This window comes from Mizuhopecten yessoensis, unplaced genomic scaffold (genome assembly GCF_002113885.1).
Source record: "Mizuhopecten yessoensis strain PY_sf001 unplaced genomic scaffold, ASM211388v2 scaffold3023, whole genome shotgun sequence".
In the NCBI taxonomy this organism is placed as follows: domain Eukaryota; kingdom Metazoa; phylum Mollusca; class Bivalvia; order Pectinida; family Pectinidae; genus Mizuhopecten; species Mizuhopecten yessoensis.
Genome location: NW_018404837.1, coordinates 349,229 through 362,128, shown reverse-complemented (window position 1 = coordinate 362,128; position 12,900 = coordinate 349,229). Strand labels below are relative to the sequence as shown.

The 12,900-nt window shown below is 37.7% G+C and overlaps 2 protein-coding genes across 3 annotated transcripts in view; one reads left to right on the top strand and one right to left on the bottom strand.

Annotated features, from left to right (window-relative positions):
- Positions 1-3,692, bottom strand: part of LOC110446859 (GDH/6PGL endoplasmic bifunctional protein-like) — a 14,900-nt gene extending 11,208 nt beyond the window's left edge. Inside the window, exons 1-2 of one of the 2 annotated variants that reach the window (XM_021492190.1) lie at positions 3,611-3,692; positions 1,385-2,065 (exon numbers count right to left, since the gene is read on the bottom strand). In XM_021492190.1, the coding sequence (XP_021347865.1) occupies positions 1,385-2,049 (665 nt within the window). In that variant the 5' untranslated portion in view covers positions 2,050-2,065; positions 3,611-3,692. Of the gene's footprint in view, positions 1-1,384; positions 2,066-3,206; positions 3,273-3,610 lie in introns of those variants that run through there. The other variant, XM_021492191.1, reaches the window with a different exon arrangement.
- Positions 3,677-8,192, top strand: LOC110446860 (isochorismatase domain-containing protein 2-like). Its single transcript, XM_021492192.1, has 4 exons — positions 3,677-3,918; positions 5,413-5,523; positions 6,309-6,441; positions 7,153-8,192. The coding sequence occupies exons 1-4, from the start codon at positions 3,732-3,734 to the stop codon at positions 7,334-7,336; spliced, it is 615 nt and encodes a 204-aa protein (XP_021347867.1). The 5' UTR covers positions 3,677-3,731; the 3' UTR covers positions 7,337-8,192.
- The last annotated feature ends 4,708 nt before the right edge of the window (positions 8,193-12,900 follow it).

Sequence of the window (12,900 nt, the reverse complement as noted above, 5' to 3'; positions counted from 1 at the left end):
TATCAAAATCCAAGATGGCTGCCTGTCGGCCATGTTGTTTATCCGATCAGTCTCAAAAGTTGCCCTGCACAGCTAAGGACCAAGGGGAACCTGCATATAAAATTTGAGAAAGATCCCTTTGGTACTTCTTGAGAAATACCGATAACAAGAATTGTTTACGGACGGACGACGGACGACGGACAACGGACGGACCACGGACGCAGGGTGATTTGAATAGCCCACCATCAGATGATGGTGGGCTAAAAATGGGGATCACTGTTGCTATGGTACAGGGGTTAAGTCTCTAAGACCATTAAGACAATCCTGGAGTCATGAGTGCATGTGTCTCAACATGCCTATTAATTGTTTGCTTATTCCGTCTTTGCGTATTGCAGAGTTATCTTCTCTTGTGAGCAGGTATTGATTGTTACATCATTTGTTTGAGAGAGTAACGTCATCAATTTTTGAGGACGTAACAATCAATACCTGCTCACAAGAGAAGATAACTCTGCAATACGCAAAGACGGCATACAAATGTAGGTGGGTATCTCATTTTTTTCTATGCTTTCTATTAAGACTAATTAAGTCACAAGGGGCAGGGGTGGACCCAAGCACTTATCCTGGTAAAATGATTGTTTGTCTCTTTATGTCCTAAAATTTGAGTAAATTTTTAGGGGTGCAGGGGCTACAAACCATTTCCATGTTATTGTTTTATGATGATTATGTTGGATGTCAAGCTAGTCTTGAAAGAATATGTTTATCTTAGCATCCATATCTTAACATATAGTATTTTTGTATGTGGTTATATTGCAGGTATCTTGATTATTTTTAACTAGTACAGCTGTACACCAAACATTTCTGAATGAGGCCCATTGCAATGCTCCAGCCCACTCTTCATCTTTACAAACATAGAGTCCCAAGCTGGCCAAATGACAAGTTTTATTCTCGCAAACTGATTACAGTGTAGAAAATTTACATATACATATATATATAGAACAAGACTGCTCCAGACTAAATGATCTGGCCCCTAGGATACTCCAAGCCAAATATGGTTAAAAAAATGCTTCCCTCATAATGAAGGAGTAGGATTTCAATGATTTACATTGCCCCTTATTTACCCCACCAATCTGCCCCATGTGGAGATAATCATATGCTCAGCTGTTCTTGACTGTTTTTATTTTATAAGAAAGCTGTTAGATGCCTGTTAGGCAATGTAATCAGCTCAACTACCCTCCTGACATGTGTACTACCATAATAAACTGAGCAACAAAAAACGTTTTTCCTCATTAAGAAGCACAGAAAGTTAAAATTATAGACACTTAGCTAAAGCCATGTGACAATGTATGGAGGGTTGTTGGGAAAACAGCTACTGTTTAGTATATGTTAAATATGTTTTATGTCTCACCTGAATGGAAGTATTTGTTTTACAACAGATTTTCCCAGGTAATGGTCTACTCTGTATATCTCTTCCTCTTTGTAATATTTTGCTATCTCCTCTGCCATTTTTACAGCTGACTGGTAATCACTTCCAAACGGCTTTTCCAGGACGAGTCGATTCCACATCATTGGTGCTTTACCGTAACAGCACTCCCACATCTTCGCAGCCATAGAGGCATAAGCACTGGGAGGAATAGCCATGTACATAATTCGCCCAACCTCTACCGCTTCATTACTATCACCCATTTCAAGATGAAGTCCAAAGTTTTGAAAGTCCAAATCTGTCTTAAGGGGAAAGTACCGAACGATTTTTGAAAAACTTACTTTCTTCTTTTCGCATAGATCACTGTAAGACATGAACTCACAACTGATATGTTTTTGTAGAATATTATCTATCAAATCTCTCCCCTCCTCATAATTGGATCGGCCACATCCATAGAAATTAAACGTGGTGTTATCATTGGCGTGATTGATAAATAGCTGAAACATACTCTGCCACAGGTACTTCTTAGCCAGATCACCACCTGCTCCTATCAGTACAAAATCTGTATGTGTCTTCTTATCACCGGAACAGAGGACAAGGTGCATACCAATACAACCCAGAATAACACACAAAGCCGCCCAACATTCCATTCTGATGCTATGTTCACTACAACACAAATACAAAATATTGATAAAGGTGTACTTCTAATATCAAACGACGGACGAATACAATAATCTTATTTATTTGGCACTAGGAATATTTCCATAATTTATCATAATAAAGTAATTTTGTTTCTTTACGTTTATAACACTTGACTTTGACTAATTGAATGTCTTCATCAGTACTAGTGTATTTCAGGTTTTTCACTGAAATCTGTAGGGATTTAAGTGAATAAATTTAAATTTCATTATCTCTGTTTAATATTGAATGTTGTTCTAGAAAACTTGTTGTGATCCACAATGGCATTCAAAATAGTTGAGGAAAAAATAAGGACATCATATCACTTTACCAAATTATTCTGAACTCATTCTATTTTCAATTCATTGATTTCATCAGTTGACAACTACTGACTTAAATAGCATCAAAATTATGTGATTTAACATTAGTGTCACAAATGTATGATTGAACATTGTAATGTGATACAATTACATTTTGTATGTGCTGAAAAATGCAATAACTGCATCACTTGGCTGTAGTAAGATAAATACTATATGGATGTAATACATTATTTTACTTTTGTTATGTATAAATAACTCAAAAATATGGTGAATTATTAAATAAAAGTAGGGATAAAATTGTTTAATTCATTTGAATTCACATGACGGCTTTACTTCCTGCTTTCTTAATACATTATTTGACAATTGACAGGCTTGTCAAAATATATTTGACAACTTTAAGCAAGATCACTTTTCTAGGTATTTCCAGTAGTATCCTAAGGATTACATGTCCATACTAAATGTTCTCAGGAGTGGTCCAGTTGAGCTACATGTACCTAAAGGGAAAGCTCCCCTGATGTTATGATAGCCATTAGTCGGTAATAATTTTTATCAAGCTGCATTATCAAGTTTATACTCTTTAAGAGTACATGCTTTACAAACCAAAGTAAAGGAGATAATTGCAAACAGTCACCCATGTCCTTACATGTACATTTTATGTCCGAGGCAGTGAATGTGCATGATTGTACCCAAAACTAAAGATAAATTAAGTCATCAATTCTCTTCCAATCGAGCTATATGGAAATTCCCTCTACGTGAAACAGTAACAAGAAACTGGTGACAATATGAATGGAGGATGTAAACAACATTACCTCTCTAATACCTGACAAAAATACAGAGTTTAGAAATGTGACTTCAAGTCAGTCCACCATAACCTTTCACACGTGTACATGTACAGGGCTCAAGTCCTATTACTTAGGAGGGTAAGACAGTCAGCTCATCTTGTGTATAGTATATTATATATATATGCAACGCCAACATATGCCTACAAAAAGATACATGTGTAAATGCATGTACTCAGACAGCAGACAAATTCAAATCGCAGCACTATAACAGGAATTTCAGCAATAAATAAAATGGGTTATACATAAAATGGGTTATACATAAATATCAGTGTACAAGGATGAATGTTCTAAAAAGATAATAAAATGTCATATGGTCGAATAAATCAAGAAAGCACAGTAATAGTGCTTTACATTATTGAATTTATACATACCATCACCAGTAGCTGGCACCCGGTCAGAATGAAAACGAAAGTAGATCATAGTCAGCTTTACGCTTAAACATTTGCCTCATTCTTAATCACTGAAACGCTTTTGCTGTCCGGATCCGTCATCATGGCTCTAGCACGAAATCTGGGGAAGATCAACTACAAAAGCTCGGTGCTTTTCTTATGTGACATGCAGGAAAAGTTCCGCGGAAACATTCAGTATTATCCTCAGATTCTAAATGTTGCAAACAGAATGCTTCAAGGAGCGCAGGCTTTGGACATGCCGGTGATCGTCACAGAACAGTATCCCAAAGGTCAAAGTTCTAACGCCAATTCCGTTTCGTACATGTCGTATGTTTTTTTTTATAAAAGTTAACGGAGACAACAAAATATATTGACCAATACATTAGACAAATTCTTTCCAGCATAAAAGAAAAGCAAACGCTGTTTCCTACTTCGTGCTGCACAACTACTTTTCCTATGTTGTTTTATTTTAAGCTGACAATGCTGACACGGTTCTTATCTTATAGCCCTATCTTAAATTACAAAAATATTGATGTTTTAACTGGTGGCATGGGCATGCTTGCAGCATGTCGCTGGAATATCACACTCCAGGAAGATGATGACACAAGATTGATGTGCTCACGTGTCATACGTACCACAAGTGTTTTGTCGTTATTTTTATCATTTATTTGTTTTATTGTGGAAGGGGTTAGAGAATTTGAGCAATAAACATTAAGTTAATGCTCATTTAGGAAATTTATGAATATGAAGTAAAAACAAGTAAATTATCTCTATTTTATATTTTTATTGGAATAGAAAACAACTAGAAAGAATCCTGGAAAAAAAAAGTAAAAAAAATGATAATATTTATATGCAACATTTCATCAGTGTGTCCTTGCAAAATCCTGACATATGGTATAGTTCATCTGACTATTTTACAGACAATGCCAAAAAGTATGGTGCCAATGCATATATATATATATAATTTGTGTTCTTCTGTGAATTTCTTTCTTTATAATCTTGGTAATTTATTGTGTTGTGATTCAATAAACGTTGCAGAACAAATGTCAAAATTATTTTGAAAGTATTCTCTTCAAGCACACTTTAAATAACTTATCTGTTTGAACTGTATAGCTGTGATTATGATCAGTCAGATACACCAATTGCAAGTGTGCTATTATTAGACAAGCACAGAAACTGGTCATGTGACGAAATGGTGTCGTTCCACGACAGGATAAAAAAGGTGTCATTGTTAAGTGGGAAGGAAGTGATTCAAACTGACCTTCCTGTTAAAATAAGATTACTGAAAAAGAATGTAAATTGAACCACAATGCCTCAGTTTAATTTTGCTCTTCTTCGTTTATTTATCAATTTCAACTTAAGGACTCAGAAACTGGTCACTGAATGATATATTTTTATTTTTTTTGCTTTTCTGAAGTCCAATTTTCCTCTGGATCTAACATTGTCCATTAGTCATTTGCAGATCTACCTGAAAAAAGTGTAATTCACCTGTGATATTGGTACCAGAGGTTACTCGAGCTACGTTCCTCTCTTACTACTGTACAGCCATCATTCATGAATCATCTTATTCAAATTTGGACATTTAAAACATTTTTTTTTTTCATAGCATCATTATTTCCTAAAATTGTGTTTAGAAATGTTATTCAATGATACAGTAAGAAACTAGTTCTTCCTATTTTGTTATAAGAAGATTTTGGTTCTACAGTATCAGAGCTTGATGTCTATCAGCAGAATATTAACCCATTCAGTTACAGTTCCTAATGGGTTTTTTCTTTCCATTACAGGTCTCGGGCCGACAGTGTCAGAACTTGATGTCAGTCAGCTGAAGGTTTACCCTAAAACACAATTCTCAATGTTGATACCTGAAGTTGTAGATCGACTGTCAACTATGAAAGGTGAAAAATAGAACCCTTCACCTCAAGTCGTTATTACCCCATCAAGTAAACATTTGAGGTTGTCAATCTTTCTGATATCTTCAGCTACACAATAGAGCCCTGAAGTCTTTGTGCCTAAATTGTGGCCCCTTAAGGTAAATTATAGAGCCCTAAAGTATTTGTGATCCATTTGGGTAAACTGAACAATAGAGCCCTCTAGTCTTTGTGATTAAGCTATACAACCTAGGCCTCTAGTCTTTGTGATTAAGCTATACAACCTAGGTCTCTAGTCATTGTGATCAAGCTATACAACCTAGGCCTCTAGTCTTTGTGATCAGGCTATACAACCAGGCCTCTAGTCTTTGTGATCAGGTTATATAACCAAGGCCTCAAGTTTTTGTGATTAAGCTATACAACCTTGGCCTCTAGTCTTTGTGATTAAGCTATACAACCTAGGCCTCTAGTCTTTGTGATCCCTTCAGCTAAACAATAAATTCCTGTAGTAAACAATAAGGGTTCAAATTGGGCCAGTTTGCTTTTATTACATACTGATAACCGTCAGAAATTGTCCCCAATGCAATCCTATATTTCAACAGCATGGTTGTGCAGTTATTGTAGTGATATTTTACTGAACTATTACAAGTAAATTTGATAGGAAAATTACATTAGCATCCTTATGAGTTGATGAAATCTGAAACACACATATTTGTTTGGGCCTAAATATTTACATTCCTAAGAAAACAAAATTTGCATCTCAAATCATTTCACTATGATTCTAACATGACAACATTTTTGTTTGCTGACAGAGGTAAAGTCTGTAGTGCTGTGTGGTATAGAGACCCAGGTTTGTATACAGAACACTGTTCTAGACCTCCTGGAGAAAAACTACCAAGTCCATGTGATTGCTGATGCCTGCTCCTCACGAACCATGGTGGACAGGTGAGCCATTTGTATTAGGTGTGATAAAAATACTAGACTGCTATTCTTTCTGGTACATATCATATCATATTATCATACATTAATTTCTGTATTTTTCATAATTCTAAATCTGCATATAGGACCAAGTCTTTGCAAAAATATTATATACAACAGTCTTCAGATCTCAATATCTGTTTCAAAGAATTGAATGCAGATGTGGACTCGGTTTAATTTGATGCAAATGTTTAAATTTTAGTTCACCTGTGCCTAATCTTCAAGGGACTTTCGCTACAAGTCTTTGTCCATTGTCATTCATTGTCTATCATTCTTTCTCCAATGATAGTTTTAATAACTTAAATGTAAAGAACCATAAGGCCTAAAATGAAATCTGCCTGGATAAATAATAATTAGATTTACGATGGACACATAAAATTGGAAACGTAAATATCTTTTGAAATTTTGAATAAGTTTTTAGCAGTTACTATATACTGGGGAACTTTTTAAATGTTTGTCCTTTACAGTTAGAATCCATTTGTGCACAGTATTGATAACGCCCCTTCACCTATTATTGCTAAGTTTAGTATGTTGTGTACTTAATTTTCACTGTCATGATAAATTCGCCCTTATTATGGTGGGCTATAAAAGGCGAAAGTTAAACTGCAGCGAACATTGCCGAGTATACAGTATTCCTTTGCTGTAGGATTTTACTACAGGTTGATATTGATGTTACAGGATGTTTGCTTACCAGAGGATCAAGGAAGCAGGAGCGTTTCTGACCACCAGTGAGAGCATGCTCCTGTCTCTATGTAATGATGCCTCCCATCCTAAGTTCAAACCGATACAGAAGCTCATCTGGGAGTCGGCACCAGACAGTGGCCTCCTCACCACAAAAGTCCAGGGCGAGACTGCAGTATAGGAAGATTCAGACAGAGGGAAACAAGAAGACTCATTTTATATCTGTTTCTTAAATGGTAATGGGAGATATGATTATCTGGGTTTCCCAAAAGTAATTTTTGTTAATTATGCTGTGTAAATCAAATGACTTGGTGATTGCGGTGATGTGATTGATATTAAAGATTTACGGTTTTATCATTAACAATGATATTAGTTAATTAAGGGTTTGTAACCAATGGACACAACCACAAGCTCATAATCAAACATCCTATCATGTGTAGCGGAACTGGACTGAGTCGTTCGTAGGCAACCAGGTAGCTCAATTGGTTAGAGCGTTCGTCTAGAGTTCGGAAGGTCCCGAGTTCGAACCTCGGTCTGGCCATTGCATTTCTCTTTCTCCTGTCAGACTGGCATGTGTACCAAGTTCCTAAGGAAGTTATGATTTAAAAAAGTGTTGAGATAATTCAGTCACTTTCAAAATGATGTTGAGCAAGATGTACATAACCAAGATGGATGCTAGATAATGTGGCTTTGTCTGTGACAATATAGGGGCTGATGGCCTGTAAAAATATATATGGATGTATGGTTGACAGACCCATGAATGTCAAAAGAGATGGCCTTGAGATTGGTCACCTACATGTATGAACATATTCAAAATGAAAGAATGATGAGGCAGTATATACATTGTATTGCTCCAATGGAATGATATTTCAATACGTGGGATGTTTCAGAAATTCATACTGCTGGAATTACTAAAGACGTTACTGTGCCATTTTTAAAACTAGTTTATAATTGTGTAGCATTAAATTTTGAAAACACAAAATGGAAAATTCTTTGAAATGTGAATATAATTGCTTAAAATATTAAAAAATCAATTTACGAAATGTATTTTTTTATTCTTCATAATATTTTGATAAACCTGTACTACAGATGGTTCCGACTGTCAGTGTTTGGTGGGTTCAGACTGTCGGTGTTTGGTGGGTTCAGTCTGTCGGTGTTTGGTGGGTTCAGACTGTCGGTGTTTGGTGGGTTCTGACTGTCAGTATTTGGTGGGTTCAGACTGTCGGTGTTTGGTGGGTTCAGACTGTCAGTGTTTGATGGGTTCAGACTGTCAGTGTTTGGTGGGTACAGACTATTGGTGTTTGGTGGGTTCAGACTGTCGGTGTTTGGTGGGTTCAGACTGTCGGTGTTTGGTGGGTTCAGACTGTCAGTGTTTGGTGGGTTCAGACTGTCAGTGTTTGGTGGGTTCAGACTGTCGGTGTTTAGTTAGTTCTGACTGTCGGTGTTTGGTTAGTTCTGACTATTGGTGTTTGGTGGGTTCAGGCTGTCAGTGTTTGGTGGGTTCTGACTGTCGGTGTTTGTTTGGTTCAGACTGTCAGTGTTTGGTGGGTACAGACTGTCAATGTTTGGTGGGTTCAGACTGTTGCTGTTTGGGTTGGTTCAGACTGTCGGTGTTTGGTGGGTTCAGACTGTCAGTGTTTGGTGGGTTCAGACTGTCGCTGTTTGGTTTGGTTCAGACTGTCGGTGTTTGGTGGGTTCAGACTGTCGGTGTTTGGTGGTTTCAGACTATCAATGTTTGATGGGTTCAGAATGTCAGTGTTTTGTATGGTTCAGACTGTCAGTGTTTGTTTGGTTCAGACTGTCAGTGTTTGGTGGGTTCAGACTGTCAATGTTTGGTGGGTTCAGCCTGTCAGTGTTTGGTGGGTTCAGACTGTCAGTGTTCGGTGGGATCAGACTGTCAATGTTTGGTGGGTTCAGACTGTCAGGGTTTGGTGGGTTCAGACTGTCAGTGTTTGGTGGGGTCAGACTGTCGGTGGTTGGTGGGTTCAGACTGTCGGTGTTTGGTGGGTTCAGGCTGTCAGTGTTTGGTGGGTTCAGTGTCAATGTTTGGTGGGTTCAGACTGTCAGGGTTTGGTGGGTTCTGACTGTCGGTGTTTGGTTAGTTCTGACTATTGGTGTTTGGTGGGTTCAGACTGTCAGTGTTTGGGGGGTTCAGACTGTCAGTGTTTGGTGGGTTCAGACAGTCAATGTTTGGTGGGTTCAGACTGTCGGTGTTTGGTGGTTTCAGACTATCAATGTTTGATGGGTTCAGAGTGTCAGTGTTTTGTATGGTTCAGACTGTCAGTGTTTGGTTGGTTCAGACTGTCAGTGTTTGGTGGGTTCAGACTGTCAATGTATGGTGGGTTCAGACTGTCAGTGTTTGGTGGGTTCTGACTGTCGGTGTTTGGTTAGTTCTGACTATTGGTGTTTGGTGGGTTCAGACTGTCAGTGTTTGGTGGGGTCAGACTGTCGGTGGTTGGTGGGTTCAGACTGTCGGTGTTTGGTGGGTTCTGACTGTCAGTATTTGGTGGGTTCAGTCTGTCGGTGTTTGGTGGGTTCAGACTGTCGGTGTTTGGTGGTTTCAGACTATCAATGTTTGATGGGTTCAGAATGTCAGTGTTTTGTATGGTTCAGAGTGTCAGTGTTTGTTTGGTTCAGACTGTCAGTGTTTGGTGGGTTCAGTGTCAATGTTTGTTGGGTTCTGACTGTCAGTGTTTGGTGGATTCAGACTGTCAGTGTTTGGTGGGTTCTGTGTCAGTGTTTGGTGGGTTCAGTGTCAATGTTTGGTGGGTTCAGACTGTCAGGGTTTGGTGGGTTCAGACTGTCAGTGTTTGGTGGGTTCTGTGTCAGTGTTTGGTGGGGTCAGTGTCAATGTTTGTTGGGTTCTGACTGTCAGTGTTTGGTGGATTCAGACTGTCAGTGTTTGGTGAGTTCTGTGTCAGTGTTTGGTGGGTTCAGTGTCAATGTTTGTTGGGTTCTGACTGTCAGTGTTTGGTGGGTTCAGACTGTCAGGGTTTGGTGGGTTCTGACTGTCGGTGTTTGGTTAGTTCTGACTATTGGTGTTTGGTGGGTTCAGACTGTCAGTGTTTGGGGGGTTCAGACTGTCAGTGTTTGGTGGGTTCAGACTGTCGCTGTTTGGTGGGTTCAGACTGTCAATGTTTGGTGGGTTCAGACTGTCAGGGTTTGGTGGGTTCAGACTGTCAGTGTTTGGTGGGGTCAGACTGTCGGTGGTTGGTGGGTTCAGACTGTCGGTGTTTGGTGGGTTCAGACTGTCAATGTTTGATGGGTTACAGACTGTCAGTGTTTGGTGGGTTCAGACTGTCAGTGTTTAGTGGGTTCAGACTGTCAGTGTTTGGTGGGTTCAGTGTCAATGTTTGGTGGGTTCAGACTGTCAGTGTTTGGTGGGTTCAGACTGTCGGTGTTTGGTGGGTTCAGACTGTCAGTGTTTGTCGGGTTCAAACTGTCGGTGTTTGGTGGGTTCAGACTGTCAGTGTTTGTTGGGTTCAGACTGTCAAGTGTTTGGTGGGTTCAGACTGTCAGTGTTTGGTGGGTTCAGACTGTCAGTGTTTGGTGGGTACAGACTGTCAATGTTTGGTGGGTTCAGACTGTCAGTGTTTGGTGGGTTCAGACTGTCAGTGTTTGGTGGCTCCAGTTTTCATGCTCATTTTAACAGCATTTTTATGATTGATTGATGTTCTATCAGTTATTTTCGTCCGCTGTAGGATTTATGAAATATTGACAGGATGCTACATTAAGTAAAGCACGTTTGATTACCATATCTAGAAAAAAAATATTGAAACCTAGCCAGCAAACCTATTTACAACTGAATTGTGGTTTGCTCTGTCGAGTATTTTGAAAAGTCTTGATAACGGGTAAGCGTTCGCTGCTTCATCGAAGACATCCGCCATGCTAGTCAAATCAAAGTAATGTCACTTCCTCACACCGAAAATTTGGGGTTTGACAAGAAGACTACAATGCACACTAATTAGCATAATCGATAACACCGACATTCACATCACACAAAGAAAAGGCATATTTCGCTATGAGATCACCATATAACTAGTCCATAGTTATCATTGAGATTCATGTGTTGCAAGTTTGTCCGTCACCAGTCGACAACTACTCGAAGGGTTATTGGTTTGATAGTATTTTTTTCCAAAATACGGACAAAATATATATATAGAGGTAAAAATTGTCAAACGTCCGTGTGATCTTGAAAATTTAAATAAAATAAAACACCGAAGACTGAATCTCGCTAGTACTTTCGCCCATCTTGGGGGCTTTTCGAAACGATTTTTGTTTTAGGGATAAAGACTAACTTTCGGTAAAAATACCACAACAATGACAATGTCCGAGTATCATCATTGGGGTGTAATTTTTACCGAAAGTCGATCTAAAACCATAAAACATGTCAAATTGTCATGTAATGTACTTTTATGGATTGATGCAATGTTTTGCCAAATAAATCTATCTTTAAAAATCTATAAATCTATAAATCTAAATTACTCTGAACACCTTAGTTTAGGTCCAAATATATCTGTGACAAATTATCAGGTCCCTGTGATCTACCACTAGTGACTACTAAATTCTGACTATCCTCGTAATATGGTAGTATAACCCAACCATGCTGACTATACTCGTACAATGCTGACTATAAACCAACAATGCTGACTTTTTACTGAACTCAGCTACCTAGGAGTAAAACTGAAATTCAATAATAAATTTAATCATATACAGAAACAGTTATCTGACCAAGGAAGAAAGGCCATGTATGCTCTTTTTTCAAGCTCTTCTAACTTGAGCCTAAACTGTACAACGTTATTGCATTTATTTGATACGTATGTTTGTAGTATATTGCATTACGCATGTGAAGTATGGGGATCTACAAAAGGTACGGATATTGAGAGGTTACACCTACACTTTTGTAAGAAGATTTTAAAAGTTAAGAAGTCGACTTGCAACGCAATGGTTTATTTTGAATTAGGTCGACATCCTTTGGAAAATATAAGAAAATTCAGAATGATAAAATATTGGTTAAAACTAATGGATTCGAAAAATTGTATTTTGCAAACTGCGTATTCCTTTTTAAGTAGTAGCAATACAGGCAATTGCTTTAACTGGGTTAAGTATGTCAAACATTGTCTTTTTTCTCTCGGATTCGCAGATGTATGGACAAATTATTATTCATATAACCATAAAAGTATTTTGTACATGATAAAGCAAAGAATATTTGATCAAAGTCAACAATATCTGAGAGGGCTATTAGAAACCTCACCTAAATGTATTTTATATAAGCACTTAGCAAATCACCATACTCTTCAATACTATTTGACAAAGTATATTCCAATGAAATACCGGATCTGTTTATCTAAACTTCGTCTTTCTGCACATAATTTAGCTATTGAGACTGGTAGATACAATAACATAACGAGAGAACAAAGACACTGTATGAGCTGCATTTCAGATATTGAAGACGAATATCATTTTATTTTAATATGTAACAATTTTCATATTCTGAGAGTAAAATACATAAAACCATATTACTGGCGAAATCCTTCAATGTTTAAACTTGTACAGTTACTAAGTGCTGATAATATCAGCGTTATTCGTAAACTTGCTAGATACATTTTTGAGGCAAATAAGGCACGAGTGACGTAAACATGCACATCAATATAATTTATATAAATGTCTATTTATGTATTATTGACATTTGTATCGTTACGGATTACATGTTGTTGTAGTTAATGTCAGATGTTAATGATGCTG